The sequence below is a fragment of the Penaeus chinensis genome, chromosome 40 (genome assembly GCF_019202785.1).
Source record: "Penaeus chinensis breed Huanghai No. 1 chromosome 40, ASM1920278v2, whole genome shotgun sequence".
NCBI lineage: Eukaryota > Metazoa > Arthropoda > Malacostraca > Decapoda > Penaeidae > Penaeus > Penaeus chinensis.
Genome location: NC_061858.1, coordinates 2,982,919 through 3,003,025, shown reverse-complemented (window position 1 = coordinate 3,003,025; position 20,107 = coordinate 2,982,919). Strand labels below are relative to the sequence as shown.

General features: G+C 42.9%; 3 protein-coding genes across 4 annotated transcripts in view; 1 reads left to right on the top strand and 2 right to left on the bottom strand.

The window, feature by feature from the left end:
- Positions 1-6,817, top strand: part of LOC125047195 (probable G-protein coupled receptor Mth-like 1) — a 6,860-nt gene extending 43 nt beyond the window's left edge. The window contains exons 1-7 of the mRNA XM_047645330.1: positions 1-678; positions 987-1,200; positions 1,647-1,725; positions 2,834-3,021; positions 3,445-3,619; positions 4,754-4,849; positions 5,115-6,817. The exon at positions 1-678 is cut by the window's left edge and continues 43 nt beyond it. Coding sequence (XP_047501286.1) covers positions 1-678; positions 987-1,200; positions 1,647-1,725; positions 2,834-3,021; positions 3,445-3,619; positions 4,754-4,849; positions 5,115-5,883 — 2,199 coding nt within the window. The 3' untranslated portion in view covers positions 5,884-6,817. The remainder of the gene's footprint in view (positions 679-986; positions 1,201-1,646; positions 1,726-2,833; positions 3,022-3,444; positions 3,620-4,753; positions 4,850-5,114) is intronic.
- LOC125047194 (filaggrin-2-like) lies at positions 6,813-15,845 on the bottom strand. Of its 2 annotated transcripts, none has more exons than XM_047645327.1 (10): positions 15,708-15,845; positions 14,366-15,519; positions 13,919-14,129; positions 13,508-13,666; positions 12,986-13,134; positions 11,669-11,874; positions 10,991-11,200; positions 10,414-10,518; positions 9,635-9,895; positions 6,813-8,777 (listed from the first exon to the last, which is right to left on the bottom strand). In XM_047645327.1, exons 2-10 carry the CDS (start codon positions 15,420-15,422, stop codon positions 8,607-8,609), a joined length of 2,529 nt encoding a protein of 842 aa, XP_047501283.1. In that variant the 5' UTR covers positions 15,423-15,519; positions 15,708-15,845; the 3' UTR covers positions 6,813-8,606. The 2 variants fall into 2 exon arrangements, with proteins under 2 accessions (XP_047501283.1, XP_047501284.1); XM_047645328.1 differs by having other exon boundaries at positions 11,669-11,856.
- Positions 15,846-18,396: 2,551 nt separating this feature from the next.
- Positions 18,397-20,107, bottom strand: part of LOC125047103 — a 102,787-nt gene continuing 101,076 nt past the window's right edge. The window contains exon 8 of the mRNA XM_047645211.1: positions 18,397-18,645. Coding sequence (XP_047501167.1) covers positions 18,542-18,645 — 104 coding nt within the window. The 3' untranslated portion in view covers positions 18,397-18,541. The remainder of the gene's footprint in view (positions 18,646-20,107) is intronic.

Sequence of the window (20,107 nt, the reverse complement as noted above, 5' to 3'; positions counted from 1 at the left end):
CAGCGGCTACCACAGCAGTCTGTGTTTTCGCTGCCCATCGCCCTCAGCCATTGTAACGACCCCGAGGAGCGCCCCGTAGTGTTCGACGTGGCTACTGATTTTTGTTCTGATAAGAATGCCACGAAAGTCATATTAGATAGAGAAAACAAGATAATATATACTCAAAACAAACTGCTATTCCACTGGAACATGATCTTCGTCAACGACTTCTGCGTGGAGGTCCCTACAAGTTCGTACGACCTCCAATACCGAGTTTTGATTTGCTCTCCCGTGGAGTCGTCGCGCCACCCAGAGCACTGTCGCGCCGGCGTCTGCCATACGAAATGCTGCCCTGAAGGCTACCTTCTGCAGAACGAGTACTGTGTCTGCTACGACGCTCCGGCCTCGTTTATCGGCCCGTCGCTCGTCGGCCGAAGTCTCAAGAGGGGCCTTTTACGAGGGACAGACACCTTCGTCAGGTTCCCGAAGTGTGACAGTCCCGACGTCATTACAGGAAATTCGACAGACGCGAAGAATTTCTTTGAATTTTACGGTGACGATGTAAACATTACTGACACGTCTCTAGATTATTGCGTGGATCAGCTGCTCGACCTTCAAGATAGCCGGAATATTGTCACGACTACTCTGGCTGTGGTCGTGTGTCCGCACCACACTGGGGCCGACGAGTCAACGTGGACGGTAAGACTGCATTTAGCTGTAGATTAGCTAATGCGGAAATGATTTGCAGATCGAGGCGGTTCTACGTCATATTTAGCATTTGAACAGAGTCGACTTGAAAGCATGAATCTAAATCGTATTTAGCCATTGGATAGATAGATTTTGAATGCTCAAATCTAAATCATATTTAGCCGTTTGAACAATTCAATTTGAATGCACAAAGCTAAATTACATTCAGCCTTTGAACATTAACATTCTGAATACTCGATTCTAAGCCATATTCAGCCTTTGAACCAGACACCCTTCTATCTGGCACTCCGCCCCTGCAGGTCGTGCGCCGGGTGCTGATTCCCCTCGGTCTGGTGGTGTCCTGCGTGTTCCTGGCGGCGACGCTGCTGTGCCACCTGTGTTTACCGGCTCTCAGGGACCTCCGGGGGCTGTACCTGGCGGCGTACGTGGCTTCTCTCCTCGTGGCGGACTCCGCTCTCTTCACGACTCAAGCCTTTTCGCAGTTCTTGGCGCCGGCCTCGTGCGTTTCGCTCGGTAAGCTGTTTTGGAGGCGTCTGAAGCTGTGCGCGTCCGTGGGTGTTCTCAGAGCAATTGTCCGAAAAACTGTTTATTGAATGTTTGGTCAGTTTAATCCTTCGTCTTTAGCGAGCATCGTATATATTCACGTCAATGCACTCTATCACATGATTGCAGTGTAGGGAAGTGAAAATATCTATGCTTGTGTTAAATCAAACAAAAGACGTAATAAACGCAATTGGTCTGAAAACACCTTTGGAAACATTCTCGTTTCAGACCGACGTGCTCATATTTTACGCACTTCTTTTTTTATAAATATGTAACATTGTCATTGGACAAACACTACAGACACCAGGATCATACGGTCACCTACTTACATACATATAATAAAACATAAGCTATGAAAGATACACCGTCATACTTTAACGCTGGAATAAACAAATGACTCATGTGGATATTTTCAGCCTTGTTACTGCACGTGGCTTTCCTCTCCACTTTCTTCTGGCTTAATGTGATTTGCTACGATGTCTGGACTTATGTCAGGTGAGTGTATGGTATTTTTACTTATTGTTATATCAATTGGGTATTTGCATTTTTTTCTCTTTTTCTTTCTCTGATTATTTTCACTTCTGTTTTTCTTTAGTTTTTTATTGTCTGGTTATTTTCACTTATATTTTTCCTTCGAATTTTTTTTTTATCTGGTAAGTCTTACATTAATCTTGTCTAAGTTATATTGTCTGGTTGTTTTCACTCTTATTTTGGCCTTTCATACGAGTTGCTTTTGAAGAATTGTAAAGACGATTAAAAATATATATTGTTTCCTTACAAACCATGGTTTTATATTTTGACTTGAAATAAATCGATTGCCTTTTCTCTTCGTTTCTGTGCATTATCATCATCGTTTCCTTTTACGAGATGAAGCTACTCAAACAATATTTATTAATTAACTCGAAGTCGCGAAAATAAATATAGATTAATAAAAACAAAAAAAATGGCGATCAACATAATCGATGGGAGAAACAATATATAAATTACCATCGTATTACTTCGGGCATTTTCCTAGCTGTTGACTGAGGATGTAATACTGGATAACTTAAAGATAATAACAAAAATATTGATATATAAACGACTGAAAATGATAATATCATACGCAAATATATTTAAATAAAATAAAAATAAAAATAATAGGACTTTAATGATACACGAAATGCAGCGCAGCCACGATGTTATGAGAAACAACAGAAAAACACAAAGGAATTTTATTGAAAATCAAAGGAAACCGTATTGTGTGTGTTTCACGCCATTATTTCAATTAATAATCGATAGAGAGAGAGAGAGAGAGAGAGAGAGAGAGAGAGAGAGAGAGAGAGAGAGAGAGAGAGAGAGAGAGAGAGAGAGAGAACGAAAGAGAAAGAGAGAGAGAGAGAGAGAAAGAAAGAGATAAAGAGAAAGAGAGAGAGAGAGAGAGAGAGAGAGAGAGAGAGAGAGAGAGAGAGAGAGAGAGAGAGAGAGAGAGAAGAGAGAGAGAGGAGAGAGAAACAGACAGACACAGAAACAGACGGACAGAGAAAGAACAAAAAAAAAAGAAAAAAAAGGGGGGGGGGGGGAAATAACATACTAGCGATCTTGACTTTTCCTTTCTCTCTCTCAGGTTATCGGTCCAAGGTGTCCCTCTGCACAGGACGCAGGATGACATGACCAGATTCTTAGTCCGCTCCGTGTATGCCTGGGGATGCCCGCTTATCATGGGCATTGTGGCGGCCGTCATGCAACTCCTGCCGGAAGACAAGGACGGGTACTTAAAGCCCAATTTCGTTGCGAACAGATGCTGGTTTAGAGGTTAGAAAGCCCACTTTTTTGGTTTTGTTGTTATAGTTATTATCATCTTCATTACTATTAGTATTATTATCATAATGATCATCACCATCATTATTATGATCATTAACATTAACAGCATTATCTATTTTGCCATTTGTATTATCTTATATATATTCTGAAGTCTTATTATACCCAGAAAAAAATCTCAGATTGGTTCGAGAGAGCAAGCCTGATAACCCATTAATATTTTTATCGTTACTATCATGATATATCCACCAACAATAAAGACACATGGAAATCACGCATAACACTAAAAATTATCACCTTTATCCACCATGAATAAGAAAAAACTATAAATCATAAACACCTAATTTTGGAATCACACATGGCACACCCAACCCTTAAAAACTCCACCTTTAATAACCGTTACAATGACTCCTGCAGACGGAGTGGAGATCCTTGCCTACTTCTACGGACCGATGGGCATCCTGTGCATCGTCAACACACTCCTCATACTCCACACTGGCCTGGTCCTCTACTGTGCCAACAACAGGTGTCACTGCTTCTTCGGGAGTTGTGGTCAGACGAACCACACTTTCGACCGACAGCACCTCAATGAGTAAGTGATTGGTAGTTAGCTGGTTTGTGTAGAGAAGTAGTGAATTATCCCCCCTCTCACCCCCCTAGGCAGGCGTAAAGAGGATACAAAGGTATGGTCTACATTTCAGTACTATGAGAACTCGATGTATTCACGTATGGGCGGTGCATCTTCGTGTTTTATGATTAGGTTGTTTGTGAAAACTGTGAATGTCTTGGTTTGATTTCTTTACTGAAGGAAGTGTCTCTACATTTTATTACTAAGAGAACTATAGGTGTTCTGCAAGTGTCATGTCTTCTTTTTATATTCAAATTTATGAAACTGTATATAATATCAGCGGTTTACTTGATTTGTTGTATGTTCATCTCAGTCTCCAGAGTATTTCCAAATATTATATGCCATGTTTTCAAATCATTTAGTCCATTTTGATAATTTGCCAATTTTCAAAAAACTCTTTTCCCCCTCCCTTTGAATCAAATGTTTAGGAACTTTACTGACTTTGCAAAATGCTCCGTGCATGTATCATTTGTTTCATTCATTTTAAGCAAAAAGAGATCCACTGGAGCAGAGTGGTCTGTTTTATATATTTATTCATTAGGATCATATTCTGTTCTGTTGGTATTTCTAGTGTTCTGGATATGTTGTGGCTTTCTGGTGATTATCATTACTGTTACTTTTATCACGGCTATTGATTGTTCCTGCTGCTGCTGTTGTATTGGTCATGCAAAAATACTGCTCCTACTACTGCTTATATTACTACTGCCGTTGTTGTTGTTGCTGCTACTGCTACTGCTACTGCTACTGCTACTGCTACTGCTCCTACTGCTACTACTACTACTACTAGTAGTAGTAGTACTACTACTACTACTATTATTACGACTACTACTACCACTACCACCACCATTATTAATCTTGCAATCTTGCTGACCTGCGTTCGAATCCCTCGCCGCCAGTGGATGGTAACCCCGGCCATTCCTTGCACACAGGGGATAGTTTAGAAGCAAAATGGAACAGACAGCATGTCATACCAAGAATATCCATTGCAACGAATGGAATAAAACTAAATTAAAGCCAAATATAATCGGGTATCCCACTATTAAATACGATTTGATATTCTGTTTCAGTGCATTCACCTGGCGCTTTTTTTTCTTGCAGATTCTGGCAAAGATTCGGTCTCTTCGCAATCATGGCGAGCTGCTGGTTGACGGAAGTAATATCGTCCATTGTGGGTTCCGGGGATTCGGAATTGTGGTGAGAAAAGAGAAGAAAAAGTCTTTGTTGTTTTCAGTTGTAGATTGGTTAAACCGTGGAGGATCATATTTTGGTTGTGGAGTTATGAAGTGCTGTACTTGTGATGGTGTACTATTGTAGGAGGTGTTAAGTGTCTTCGTGTTGAATTTCTGGTGAATTAAAATGTTCAAGTAAACTATCAGTGTCATTTAATAGCTTTTAAAATAGGTTTTCGATTATTATTATTATTTAATTTATTCTACATATTTTCTTCTTTACTTTTCAGGGCAGTGACAGACACACTGAACACCTTCCAAGGAGTGTTCATCTTCATCACCTTCATCCGGAGCACGAAGCGCCGGAGGCTGGTCCAGGAGAGGCTGGAGGCATGGGTGGAGCGGGTGGAGCGAGGTGGACTTCCGGCGCCGAGTCTCCCCGCGGGCATGAGTCCGAGTCACCTGCTGCATCGCCTGAGGACCTCGAGCGTCTGGGCGTCCTTGGGCAGGGCACACGACCGGGCGCCCTGCAGGAGGAGGCCACACCTCTCGTCGAAGCAGGTCCTCGACAACATCATCTTCAAGGAGAAGATGGAAGACAAGAAGGGCTTCAACAACCAGGCCTTCGACGAGGAGGAGCGGGACGAGGACCCCGACGGCGAGTTCTCGAGGGCGGATTCCGTCAACCGGTCCGCCAACCCGATCTGGACGGTGCCGCGCTGGAGGTCCCTTCGCTCGAACACCTACTTCCCGAACGAGGTCGGGGACAAGGACGACGCCAACGACGCCCCTCGCAAGGACGACGACGTCATCTGCGAGAACTTCGTGGATTCTTTGAGCATCTACTCCAGCTACAGCGAGGACGGGGACCAGCGCAGCTCGGCCTCGGAGAACCCGCAGAACCAGAGGCCGATCTTCGCCCAGTGGAACCTTCTGCGCCTCAAGAGCGGGTCCCTGAACCTGCCGTCGGGAGGATTCGCAGGAGGGGCGGCGGCGGGGAAGTACAGTGACGTGGTTTGCCAGGGACTCACGCGGAAGGACTCCTTCAGCAAGAAGTGACGATTCTCAAGCTTTCCTCCAAGAAAACACAAACAGAACTCAGGGGCTGTATCCTCGTGCGTAAGCTAACAAAAGGTTCTGGAGAGAGTTATGTTGCATAAGGCGATTTCTGTTTTCACATTCACATGTCCACAAAATGTAAGAAAATCCATGTTTATTTTTTCTCCTGATGTATCCAACGACGCTGTCAGCAGAGAATCAAATGATATTTTTGTAACATTTGTTTAACAATAAGATCCCAATGCATGTAGGTATGTTTTTATATTGAATTTGCATGTTCCAGTGAATTAGTTTTAGAGAACGAATGTACTTAAATGATAAATATTAAAAACGTAGTGATAGGATAAGGAATGCATGACGCACCGTGACCAAGACTGCAAAGCACTTCTTAAAACATGAACCAAATTCCACGATTAAAAGAATGATTATATTCCTCCATGCAGTTTTCATACGCGATCTATTTATTTTCATCTTTATCTAGGTCTGTGAATTACCATTTTGTAATACAGGTACTTAAATGTTATGGTATCGTAAATGAGGATATGCTCATCCTGAGGTATTCGCAGAGCAGTTACGTTAATTAAACATTTTGTTGATTAAAGCTTTCATCTATAACAATAACCGATATTTTAATGCACCACAAGCATGAGACAGAATGCATTAACTTGAATATATCACAAACAAAATTCTAAGAATACCTTCATATATTCCATTCGTAAATATATCCTTCGTTACACAGAGGATAATATATATTTACCATTTCCACGAGCGTTTTTTTAATGTATTTACCAAAGCTTTATTTCATAACTTCTTTTTGAAAAGTAATGCAATTCATTCATGTTATTTTATAGGTCTATATTTTCAAAGAGGGATGTTATTATATGATTATAAAAAATGCAGTATGTATATGGCTAATAAATCAACCGAAAAATCATTATGATTTTTATTTTTAGATTACAAATATTGTTTTTACAATAGTGCACAAGGTATTTCTCGACACATGTACATATTACTACACATAAGGGGAAAAATATACTATTTACACATATGTACAACTTACTTAAAAATGAAGTAAATATTACACAATAAAGCAAACTTTTCCGTCAAATTTATACACGGATATCAAACACTACAAGACTTAGCCTGGAGACCTACCCTTGGTGCTGCCACCATTGCAACATTGCAGGGAGATTTGAGGAATGCAGAGACGGGTAATACACGATGGTAAATGCGAATGGAAATGAATGGCAATGGCATTCATAATAATAATATTATTAATAATAATAATAATAATAATAATAATGATAATAATAATGATAATAACAATGATAATAGTACTGATAAGATATAATGATGATCAAAATGGCGGACAATGCGCGTTCAATAATGTAGAGCCGAGAATCAAACCTTATAAGACAATTATTTTTTGAGGGGTTTCAGAGCATTGCATTTCAATTTAACAATCTATTTATCTCTTTGGTAATTAGAAATAACTAACTGTAACGATATTACAGATTTTAGTCAATAAATCTCTCAAAACACACACTAACAAGAAGGAAAGGAAAAAAAAAAAAAAAACACAATACGCATGATAATGCATAGTATTTTTTTCTTGCAAGGGGGGAAGGGGGGAGGGGGGAGAGGAGCAGAAAAAGAAGCTCAATACACAAACTTGATTATTGTATATTGTACTTTCTTTTTTTTAAATCTGCCATTGTATCAAGACGGTGTTTTGTCATTCAAGCCAGCACGCTTCAAGAACACCCAATGAATAACCCGGAAATAAGTCAACCCAGCGATGGAAATTTCCACCACCGACAGCGAGTAGAAAAAGTTATGAATGAAATCGGACCATTCACAGAGCAAGGGAAATATCATTAATGCTCTCTGTTGCTATATCTTTATCTGAACTATTTACAAATGCCGTCAAAAAATAACATCGAAACATGTACTTCTGTTTACGAGTTAATGAACTAAAACCGAACAATTCTGACGACATGACATCAGAACATGTCATGTCTTCTCATTCATAACTTTTTTTCTGTCTTAAAAGGAATTTTGTACAAGGTCGTACTGAGATAGCAACCGCCACACGAAAGTGAGTTTGAGAACCACTCTCCGCATTCTAATCGATCAGAACAGGAGGTGAGTTAAATATACCCTGGCGAAATATCATGAAATTAAAAAAAAAAAAAAAAAAGTTTCTGGCGGAAAAAAGGTAAAGAATTCATCGTTGCTAATTCTCGAGTATGACAAAAAAAAAAAAAAATGTGAGGATGTGGGATGGTTTTATTTGTTACTTTGTGGTTTGTGTGGAATTTTTTGTTTGTGAAAGAGAGAAGTTTGATGATATAGTGACTTATTTTTTGGTTTGTTTAAATGCTCGTTGGTTGTGATCCTAGGTGTTGTTCTCATCGGTGATTTACAACTTACAACTTACAACTAGTTATTGCTCGTAATCGGCCTGCCTTGTAGTCGAGTAAAAATTCATAATCCTTTCCGAGGCTAGTCTGCTTTATTTCAGCTTTAACGATATTGGCAACATCAACAAACCTTCAACTTTTATCAATGTTTAACTTCCTTTATCAATACAAATATATACAATCCATCCAAACTTACGTATACATCACGCAAAGGACAGAATCTAACACAAACACACACACACACACACACACACACACACACACACACACACTACCTTCTCCAATACACACAACCCTTTTCTACACCACATACACACTTAAATTCCCTTCTTTCCGTATGGGTCCCTGTGCTTCCTGGAGGATGCGGAGACGTGGGCCCATTGGGATGCCGATTTTCTGCAGCCTCTCCTCCGTGAGATAAGGCAGCTCCAGCATCCCGATCTTCTCCTGTTCAAAGAGGCCGGCGTATTTCTGGAAAAGGAGGATGTAAGTTGTTAGTGAATGAATTGATACGTGTGTTGTTTCGTTCGTTAGTTTGTCTTATTATCATTACTATTATTATTATTATTATTATTGTTATTATCATATTGTTATTATGATCACTAGTGAATTAACCTTATTATTATTATTATTATTATTATTATTATTATTATTATTATTATTATTATTATTATTATTACTACTATTATTATTATCATCACTATTATTATTACTATCATTATCATCACTAGAAAATTATCATTATCTTTATTATTATTACTATTATCATTATCATCATTTTCATAATCATACTTTAGTTTCTGTTGGTATAGTGCATGTTCTGTATTTCAAAAACTGTAAGATTAATTTTCGTTTTAATCAAAATCAACTCACAAATATTATCCAATGATTCTTAGAGGATATCAATTTACACGCGAAATACATCACAAAATAAGCCAACACTAGCCAAAAAAAACAAAAAAAAATTAATAATAATGATGATGATGATGATGATAATAATAATAATAATAATTATAAATGATGATAATAATAATAATAATAATAATAATAATAATAATAATAATTATACTGATGATATTAATAATAGTAATAATAATTATACTGATGATAATAATAATAATAATAATAATAATAATAATTATTATTATTATAATAACAATAATAATAATAATTATTATTATTATTATAATAACAATAATAATAATAATAATTATTATTATTATAATAACAATAATAATAATAATTATTATTATTATTATAATAACAATAATAATAATAATAATGATAATGAATAAATAAACAAAATGTAAATCCGCCGGGCGACCCACCTCATAGCCCAGCTTCCTCAGGAAAATGCGGACGAGGGGCGGCTCGTCCCCGAAGAACTGCGTGAGCTTCTTGACTCTGCCGGGGTTCGAGAGGCCAGGAATCCCCGCTCGGAAGGACTCCCAGGACACGTGCGCAGCTCCTCGGCCCGCGCTCACTCCTCCTCCTCCTCCTCCTGCGCCTCCTCCTCCTCCGCTGCCGCCTGAGCCTCCTACGCCGCCGGTCCTGAGAGCTGCTACTTCGCCGCGGATGCTCTCGATCTCCTGAATATCGTGGGGGAATATTTAGTATTTTCTTTGCTTTTTCTTCACCAAAAATAACTCTATTTACATATTATCATTAATATCATCCTATAAAAAATATTGTTCGTGTATATTTTTCTAAGTGAACTGACAGCAGTGTTCTACATGACAGTTCCAATCTGCTCTGAACTTGAATATTTATTTCCATTAGATTTTATGGTCAAAACCTTCGAATAAGAACACTCAGCAGATTTATTGAAATGTGAGACAACAGAATCGAATACCTCCCGATTTCATCTCCGTCTTTCAATAAACCTTTTTTCTGTGTACAGCGGGTTATCCTGTCTATCCTATCCTGTTCTATATCAGAATTATTCTTTTCTAATTAGCCACGTTACAATACACATAAGAATTCAACAAACGCCTTTTGCTAAAACAATTTACGTACTTTCTAAACGCTATTGAAAACAGGCAGAGTATTTTCTTCTTCTTCTTCTTCACTACACAAACTCTTATCAACATCAGCATAGTTGACTCACCTGGAACATGAGGTGCTGTGTCCGCATTTCTGAGCTCAGGTGGGCAACACTGCGGGCCAGGGTGACCACGTGACTCTCCAGGCGTTGGAATCTCTTGTGAATAGACTGTAGTGGACGAAATAGCTATGGTTAGGAGGTGGATAGAGTGAAATTTATAATGTTTTGGGGGGACTGGATGTCGAAGAATTACTGTTCTTTTTGAAGGTTGGAATTACGTGTTTTCGTGTTTATTTGTTTGTTTGGGTAAATATATAAAATGATATGATTTTTTAAATTATTATTTCGACATATACGTAATATCCCAGATATGTCATGCAAAAAGGATTTAAATAAAAAACACGAACTCTATTTCACTTAAACGAAATAACACACAATCGAATCCCCTTTACATTAAACAGAGAACAAACAGCAGAATAAATAATAAAATCCCCCTTACCTAAAACAAAGAACAAACAGCAGAAAAAAAAATCGAAACCCATTTCCCAAAAACAAACGAAATCATAAACAATCGAATCCCTCTAACAAGAAACAGAGAGCAAATAGCAGAACCGACACTCGATCCCCCTTCACCACTCACCTTTCCGTTATCTCTCCCGCCTTTCCTCACCCTGTCGTCTATAACGCGTCGCTTGTCTCTGCCGGGGCGCGAGGACATGATCGACGAAGGCAGCGAGGACAGGGACCCGTGCATGCGCCTGCGGGAGTTCTTCAGGTCCCCGATGCCGCCGCCTCCGCCTCCTCCGAGATGTCTTCCCCCGCGCCGACCTCCTCCTAAGAGCTTCAGAACCTGAGAGAGGGAGAGATGAGGACGAGCGTTATTTATTTATTAATTTATTTATTAGTTAGTTATTATTATTTTTTTATATTTATTGCATTTTTTTTTTTTTTTTTTTTTTTTTGTGTGTGTGTGTGTGTGTGTGTGTGTGTGTGTGTGTGTGTGTGTGTGTGTGTGTGTGTGTGTGTGTGTGTGTGTGTGTGTGTGTGTGTGAGAGAGAGAGAGAGAGAGAGAGAGAGAGAGAGAGAGAGAGAGAGAGAGAGAGAGAGAGAGAGAGAGAGAGAGAGAAAGAGAGAGAGTGAAAGAGGAAGAAAAAGTGAGAAAGAAAGAAAGAAAAGAAGAAAGAAAGAAAGAGAAATAGAGAGTGAGAAAGAAGAGAAAAAAAAAGAAAGAAAGAGTAAGAGAGTGAAACCAAGACAACTACAGATAAACCGCCGCCCCCTGTCCTCGCCCCAGCCGAATGTTCCGAATGCCCCGTACCTCGGAGTACATGCCCTCGAGGCCCTCCAGCTGCTTCCTGATGAGGTGGACGTCGGGGTCGTAGGCGGAGGTGGCGTCGTCGTCGCTGGTGGCCTCCGTGGCTTCGCCTCCGTCGAGCATGGAGTCGAGATCGAGGGCGTCCGTGGTGGAGGTGATCTCGCCGGCGTCCAGGTCCCTCGCGCTCGGGCCTAGGGTCAGGAGAGGCTCTAAAATGTTCCGGTGGGGTTTTACTAACGGGGTTGAGTTACGGTATTGCTTTTATTATTTTTATTTATTTTTTGGGCGGATTTTAGTATGGTTTTGTTATTATGATTTTGATGTATAGTTTTTTTATTTGTATAATTTTGTATGATTTATATAATTTTAATGTTTTTTATAATAATTTTACTAGATTTTTTGTAAAATATAATCTTAATATATATTTTCTTAAATATGGAATTCGTGTATTGCTTTAAATATAATCTTAACATTTCATTCTAAGAATACTGAATTCAAACATTTTTTAAAACCATAATCTTACTTTTTTCTTCTTTTTAACATAGAATTCGTGTTTTCATATCAGCTTAAGGCGAATATAATTATCTGATTATAAAGATATATGAATTTTTATTGCTGTTTCTCTTTTATACAATATAGCATTAAATATAAAATGTCGGGGCCGTATCGAGTGGGGTGGGGGGGTCAGGTGTCTATATACTTCCCCCTTTCCATACTAAAGAAATAAACATTTTAAAACATTTAACCCTAAAATCATGACTGGCAATGTCGATCTGTACCTTCTACTCGAATAAAAAGCGAGAATGGTTTTAATATCATCATATGTATCATATTTTTTATGCCTGTAACGCCATTTTATTACACGTATCATATTTCTTTGTGTATATACCTGTAACCCCCCACCTATCAAATGTATTGGATCTTATTTTATACCTGTAACTCATTTTTTTTTATCCCATTTCATTTTCTAACCCCATTCTATTACATGAATCATATTTTTTATGCCTGTAACCCCATCTTATGACTCGTTTTTTTTCTATATATCTGTATCCCCCCACTTATTAAACGTATTACACTGTATTTTAAACCTGTAACTCATTTATTTTTCCCCATTTTATTTCCTTACACCATTTTTTCTCTATACCTGTAGTCCCACGCCTAATAAATGTAATACACGTTATTTTATACCTATAACCACATCTTATTTGACATATCACACTTTATTTTATACCTTTACCCCCCCCCCCCTTCTCATCCTGGACACGGCCCTACCTGTGCAACACCTTGTGCAACACCTCTGCAACCTGCACAGCGACTCACCTAAGTTAATCCTATTCTTGTTCTTGGTGAGCGGCTCGTGATTGGCGCTGCGTTGCCGTTCCTCTTCCTTCCTTCGAGACCAGCCTCCTGAAGGACCTCCTGTGGCCCTGTGATTGCTGCTTCCGCCTCCTCCCGAGGACGCGGCGTTCCTGTAGGAGGTCGGAGGATTTAGCGCTCGAGCGAGGACATCGGGAAAGCTCTTTGTCGTTGGAGGGTTAGAGGTACTGCATCTTGGCGAAAATATTAGAGCTAGTGCGAAATAGATTTATGAATAAATCAGCCTATTTATATTAATAAGTTAACCTAAAAACAGTTTAAAGAAAGTGAGGTTAATGTTACTACGTTTTAAGTGAAATATGAATAAAATATATGAATAAATCTACCTAATTTTATTAATAAAACAACCTAAAAACTTGAACAAAGGACATTTCACAAACTTAACCCAAACACCACTCCTAAATAACACGCCAACTCCCTCCTACAGGAGCCTCCTCCTACAGGAACAACACCACGGCTTCCTACCCTGCGTGCGAGTGCTGCGTCTGCGTCGGGCCTCCTCTTCGGGGCGTAGACTGAGAGCTGCCCTGGGAGCTGTTCCCGGCACGCCCTTCGCCTCCTGCACGGCCCCCTCCGTCGCGCCCCGCCGCCTCCAGGAGGTCGGGCTTGTTCAGGCCGCCGACGCTGCGTGGGGAGCAAAGTATAAGGATTCGGTTTTATTCGCAATGGAGGGATTTTTTTGTACAGTAGTTGCAAAATATTATTTCATGTGGTAAAAAAAAGAAATAAATAAAGAAAGAAAAAAGTGCTTTTAGTAGCAACGGAAAAAAAATGTTCTTTATAAAAACACTTACCAATAGGGCTATATTAAACTTACCTACGCTCTACCCATACCCACGATAAAGGCTACATATCCGGACCATATTTTCTACATACCTGTAGGATAGGTTGTACTTTCTGTGTCTGCTGGGGGAGTTCTGCGGCGACGCGTGGGGGGAGCCCTCGGGCGAGAGCGGCGGCAGGGGCGGCGTGGCGGCCAGGGACTCGCGCCGCACGAGTCCTCCGCCGCCGGACTTGCTCTCGGCGCCCTTCTTCATGATGCGCTGCAGCTCCGCGTCCGTCATGTCCACCCACTCGGAGTCGTTGCCTTCGGGGGAGAACGGGAGGTTAGGAAATCGGCTGTGAATTTCGTTTTGATTTCTTATGTCTAGTTATTGCTGAAAAAGACGCTTTCTTAGATATGACTTTGATCAGTTTTGGACTAGGCGACATTTCGCCACTTCGTTGTTTTATTTATTAATTTGATTTATTCTTTAACTACTTTATTATCATCCTTATTTTCCACCAAGCGTCAAAGTCGAACTGAGCGCTCGAGCGCCGCACCTGAGGAATGCCCCTGGTTGTTCTGCCTCTGCGACGCGGCGGAGTCCAGGCTGGTGTCGAGGGCGTGGGCGGCGCGCCCCTCGCCCCCGCTGCCGGCCGTCCCGCGACCCGAGTCCGAGCCCCCAGACCCGCCGCCCTCGCCCCCCGCCGGCTGGCCGCGCCCCCCGGTGACGGCGGGGCCGGAGTAGGTGTGGTCGGAGGGCAGCGCCTGCGCGTCCGCAAGGTTGTCCACCGAATAGTGGTGCGGCCGCCAGTTGGGGCCGTCCTGACGGAGCTGCGCCAGGTGGTGGTACGAGCCCGACCTCCTGCTGGCGAGGCCCCGGCCGAGCATCTCGTGCGGGTGCTGGCGGCCCATGTGGGGCGAGGGCAGGGGGTGGGGGGCCGCGGCGCGGTACGTGGGGGGCGACAGCGGCGGCGCGGCGAGCGGCTGCGGCGCGCGGTACTGGCCGGGGCTGCGGGGGTAGTGGGGGGGCAGGCCGTTGGTCTGCTGCGGCACGCCCCCCGGCCCCGCGCTCAGGCTCGTCTCCATCGTCTCCTGCAGGTTGGTCTTCTGCGAGCTCTGGTGGATGGCCCTCCGGAAGCTCGTGTTGAGCGTGGGCAGGCGGCCGCTGTCCCGCGCGGGCCCCGGCTGGAGCGCCCCCTGCTCCTGCTGAGCGCCGCCGCTCTCCGCGTTGTTCTTGGCGGGCGCCGGGGCGTGCGAGCCGTGCTTGCCCTCGGCGCCGGCGCGCTCGTCGGGCTTGTCGCCGCGGGAGAACTTGTGCGAGATCTTCTCCTTGAGGTTGTGGTACTTCCAGGCCGCGAGGCCGCGCGTGAGCGAGCCCCACTTGTCGTCCTTGCGGGGGTCGTCCCGCCGCTCGTGCGCGTCGTTCGTCTGGTTGTCGTCCACCAGGCCGCCGGTCCGGTTGTTCTGGTTATTCTGGTTGTTCTGGTTGGTGTGGTTGTTGGCCTGCTCGTGGTGCGGGGCGTGGCCGTTCATGTGGGGGGCGTGGCCGTTCGCCGGGCCGGAGTGGCCGTTGGCGTGGTGGCCATTGAGGGTCGGGTGGGCGTGGCCGTTCATGGCGCCGTTGGGGAGGTGGCCGTTGGAGGCGTGGTGGGGGGGGAGGTGGCCGTTCAGGTGGAGGTGGCCCTGCGGGGGGTGGAATCTCCACGACGCCCTGCGGAGGAGGCGAACGGGTTACTCACGGTTAACGGGGGAAACGATATAAAAAAGGAAAATATCCATTATTTTTATTATGATTATCCATCACCAGCATTATCACCATCAACCCTCCTTATTACAATAATCAATCTTTCCAACCTGCAAATATCACCTATGAACAAATACAACTCGAAAGCAACTCACAGCAAACTGTCCCTGCGAACTCCGCATCCATGTCTCCCGCGTCAGAGGCTGTTGCTGTTGCTGCTGTTGCTGCTGCTGTTGCGTGGCCGTGACAGGGTGATGCTGCGGCTGATTCGCGTGGTGCTGAGACGCGGGCGGCAGGTGCTGGGATGTGGGCGGCTGGCGGTAGGCGTGGTGTGAGAGGAAGGGCGACTCGTAGGGGCGTGGCTGCGAGTGGGAGGGCAGGACCCCGGCCAGGGTGCCCTCGGGGGGGATGCCGGTGGGCGGGGCATGGACTCCTCCCCCGGCGGTGGAGCGGTAGCTAGGCTGTGGGGGGGAAGGGGAAGGAGGGGGGAAGGGGGGAAGGAAAGGGGGAGGAGAAGGGGAAAGAAAAGGGGGAGAGGGGGAAGGGAGAAGCAAAAGGGGAGGAGGAAGGGGGACGAAAGAAGGAGGAAGCCAATTCAGATTAGGAGGAGGAGGAAGAGGAGAATTTCGAGAAAGAAAAAAAAGAGGAGACCGAACAGGGGGAAGGAGGGAGGGAGGAGAAAAAAAAAGAAATACATATTAACATTAACCTTGTAATTACCTTGACGATAGGGGTCAGGTGACGTCAGTTTGAAACGCCAGACGAGAGGCGATCGACAACTAAACCTTTTCACTTAGAAAAAAATGCACAATACGACGCGACATACAACAACAACAAAAAAAAGACTTAAAGATATAAAAATGACGCTTTCTCATATAATAACACTTTGCATAAACGAACAACTCTTTGTGAACTTGGGTTTTCTACAGAAAATAAAATCGACTGTTACCAGAAGAAAAAGAAAATCATCAATATGACTACGAAGACGGAGAAGGGCAAGATGAAGAAGAAAGAGGAAGAGCAGGAATATTATGAAGATGAAGTAAAAAATCAAAGAAAAATATTACTAAAAAAAAGGCGAGACACTGAATGAAAAAAATATGTGTAAAGAACAAGAAGGAGAAATAAAAAAACAAAATAAAAAAGTGAAATATCATAAAACGAGAAAGAAAAAAAATGGGACAATAGAGAGTGAAACGGGAACTACAGATAAAGGGAATAAAATAAAGAAAAAACGAGAAAAAAATCGAAAAACAGAAACCAGAAAAAGGAAGATCACAATAAACAAGAAATAGCAAAAACAGAAGAAGAGAAAAAGTAGAAAAAAAAGAATAGACACAAAACAACAATAACCCACAACAACGAAAATCACAAACTACAATAAAAAAAAGGAAAAAAAAAGAAAGAAAAAAAAGAAAAAGAAAAAAAGAAAGAAAGAAAGAAAAAAAAAATCTTACCATGTGCGCAGCGTCGTCCACGAGAGCAGGGTTATCAATGCCGTCGAGAAAGCGCGGCTGCCGCTGGTCTGCGCCCAACAGCTGGTCTCGGTCCTCAACGCTCGTCGCGGTCTGGGCGGGGGGAGGGGGGGCAAGCAGGGGTCTCGGTTAGGATGGTCTGGACTTCGACTGGGCGGGCGTTGTGATAATAGGTCTGAATGGCGTTGGGATTTGTGGTGGGGAGGTGTGTGTGTGGATGCTTGTGTGTGTGTGGTTGTGTGTGTGGTTGTGTGTGTGTGTGTGTGTGTGTGTGTGTGTGTGTGCGTGTGTGTGTGTGTGTGTGGGTGTGGGTGTGTGTGTGTGTGTGTGTGTGTGTGTGTGTGTGTGTGTGTGTGTGTGTGTGGTGTTGTGTGTGTGTGGATGCTTGTGTGTGTGTGGTTGTGTGTGTGTGTGTGTGTGTGTGTGTGTGTGTGTGTGTGTGTGTGTGGGTGGTTGTGTGTGTGTGGTTGTGTGTGTGTGTGTGTGTGTGTGTGTGTGTGTGTGTGTGTGTGTGTGTGTGTGTGTGTGTGTGTGTGTGTGGGTGTGTGTGTGGGTGGTTGTGTGTGTGTGTGTGTGTGTGTGTGTGTGTGTGTGTGTGTGTGTGTGTGTGTGTGTGTGTGGTGGGGGTCAGTGTGGGGTTTGAAGTGGGGGTGATTGTGTGTGTGTATGGTGGGGGGATTGTGCAATGTGGGGTTTGAAGTATGTGTGTGTGTGTGGGGGGGGGGTTGTGTGTGCATAATGGGGGAGGGGGGTTGTGTGCGTGTGTGTGTAAAACTATATAAAACTCATGTGAGACAAATTAATTTCTAGTCTAAACTATCCATGTCCGGAGATTTATGTATGACACTTTTTTACTCGTTTTTTTTACACAAATTCGCGCATGTACGCACGAACACGTACATACATACGTGCAAACACAGATTAAAGATATATATCTACTTATCTACCTACATACACATAAATACATATATAATATATATACATACATACATATATATATATATATATATATATATATATATATATATTATAAACACGCACACCGATTTTCCGGCAACTGGTGATCCAGCAGTTCGTTTAATCGGAACAATTACGAGCCGGCATTTGCTATTGGTGCAGCTCCTTTAACAAATAAGGAAGATGCATAATTAGAGATTGGAGAAGCATTACTAATTATCGCGTGACCACCGTTAATCCGGCCAAACGGATAATCCGGACCACCGATGCCGGGAAATCGATAACATGCCTCTTAAACACATAAATCCCAACATTACACTGATCTAAGGAATACAGTAAGCCCTGTCATAGCAGCGGCGCCCACCCCCCCTGGTCGCCTCCACACCAAAGACTCGCGCCCTACCCCGTGGGAGTGAGGCGGCGCGTGGGCGTGATGCGTGTGTGTGTGAGGCGCGGCGGCTGAGTGCGCGGGCGGCCTCAGGTCGAGCAGAGACGGCATGCGAGTGGACCGTGGCAAGGTGCTGCCCTTCGCTGGCACGCCCATCGCGGCGGTCAGGTCAGAGAGCCCGCCCACGCCGCGACCGAGGGTGGCCGAGCGCCCCGCGGAGAGGCGAGGCGGGCTGCGGGTAAAGAGGCTGGCGGGGCCCCCCTTGGTCTCGATCTGCTGGTTAGTGGGTTAGTTGAGAGACCGAACTACTGATGGTTAAGGCTGCTGAAGGGGAAAAGGTCAGTCGAGAGGTGACCCAAAAAGGTCAGTCAAGAGGTGACCTTTTTTATCTCCATGATCAAACTACATTATTATTGAAGTCTACTTGACAGATTGGTATTGGAGGAATAATAAGAGAGAGAGAGAACTTTAAATCCGGCAAGCATAGGAATCGAAATGTTGAAATGAACAGAGAATCATTTTCACAAAATCTAATCTACTGTGGAAGGGAAAAAATCACTAAAATTAGAAAATTCATGTCATTTTCATCATATCAAAAACAAAAAAATGAAAGAAAATTAAACCATTCATGCCAAGACATATCCCAAAAAAGGAAACACTTAAAAGAAACATTTAAAAAAAACCATGCAAGTTAATCTCATCTTCATCCAATTATAATACTAACTTTATCACCCAAATTCTAGTGATTCATCTGCCACGTTTATATGAAGAGCATAGCACGTGATTTAGTTTAATAGCCATTAATCCCAGAGTTATCTAATTATGAGTTAGTATTGTTATTAGTTGTAAGTGCTTGCGAATATCATAATAAGCAGGGACGTAATTATCAAAATTCTGCGCCAATCTTCATCGTTAAAAGTTAAGGATATTATAATGCTTCGAAATTTCCCACAGTTGTGTTACGGTTAATTATGTGTGAGATTTATATTTTTTTGTTCAAGTAAAAGTATTTAATGCAGTCACGTTTATCCATTAGGAAAGAATAATAACAGCATATATTGTAAATTAATGAATAATACTGATGATAATGAATTAATAAAAAAAAATAAACACATATAAAAAAAAAAAAAAAAATCAATCGAACAGATAAATAGATAAATATACGAATGAATAAAACAGATAATAAATAAAAATATATATAAAACGAACCGAATAAATGAACAAACATGAGACAAAGAAATAATAAACAAAATGTAAAAAATTGAATGAATAATGAAAGATCACGACGCCTCAGGATTTGACCCATAAATAATTAGGAAAACACCCATGCACAGGCCCGTTAGATCATGCAGTGTACTCCCTCCATCCTATCCTCCTCTTGCCCTTCCTCCCTCCCTCCCCTCCTCTTGCCCTTCCTCCCTCCCTTCCCTCCTCCTCCTCCTTCCCCTCTTCTTCCTTCCTTCCTCCTCCTCCTCCTCCTCCTCTTGGCCCTTCCTCCCTCCCCCTCCTCCTTCCTCCTTCCCTTCTCCTTCCTTCCTCCTCCTCCTCCCTTACCCCATTCCCTCCCTCCCCTCCTCTCCCTCCTCACTCCTTCCTTCAATATCCCTCCTACTCGATCTCCCTCCCCCCCTCCCCATCCTCCCTCCTTTCTGACTCTCCCCCCTCCCCCTCCCCATCCGTCTTGACCCTACCCCCTTCCTCCCCTCCCTCCTGACTCCTCTCCCCTCCCCCCTCT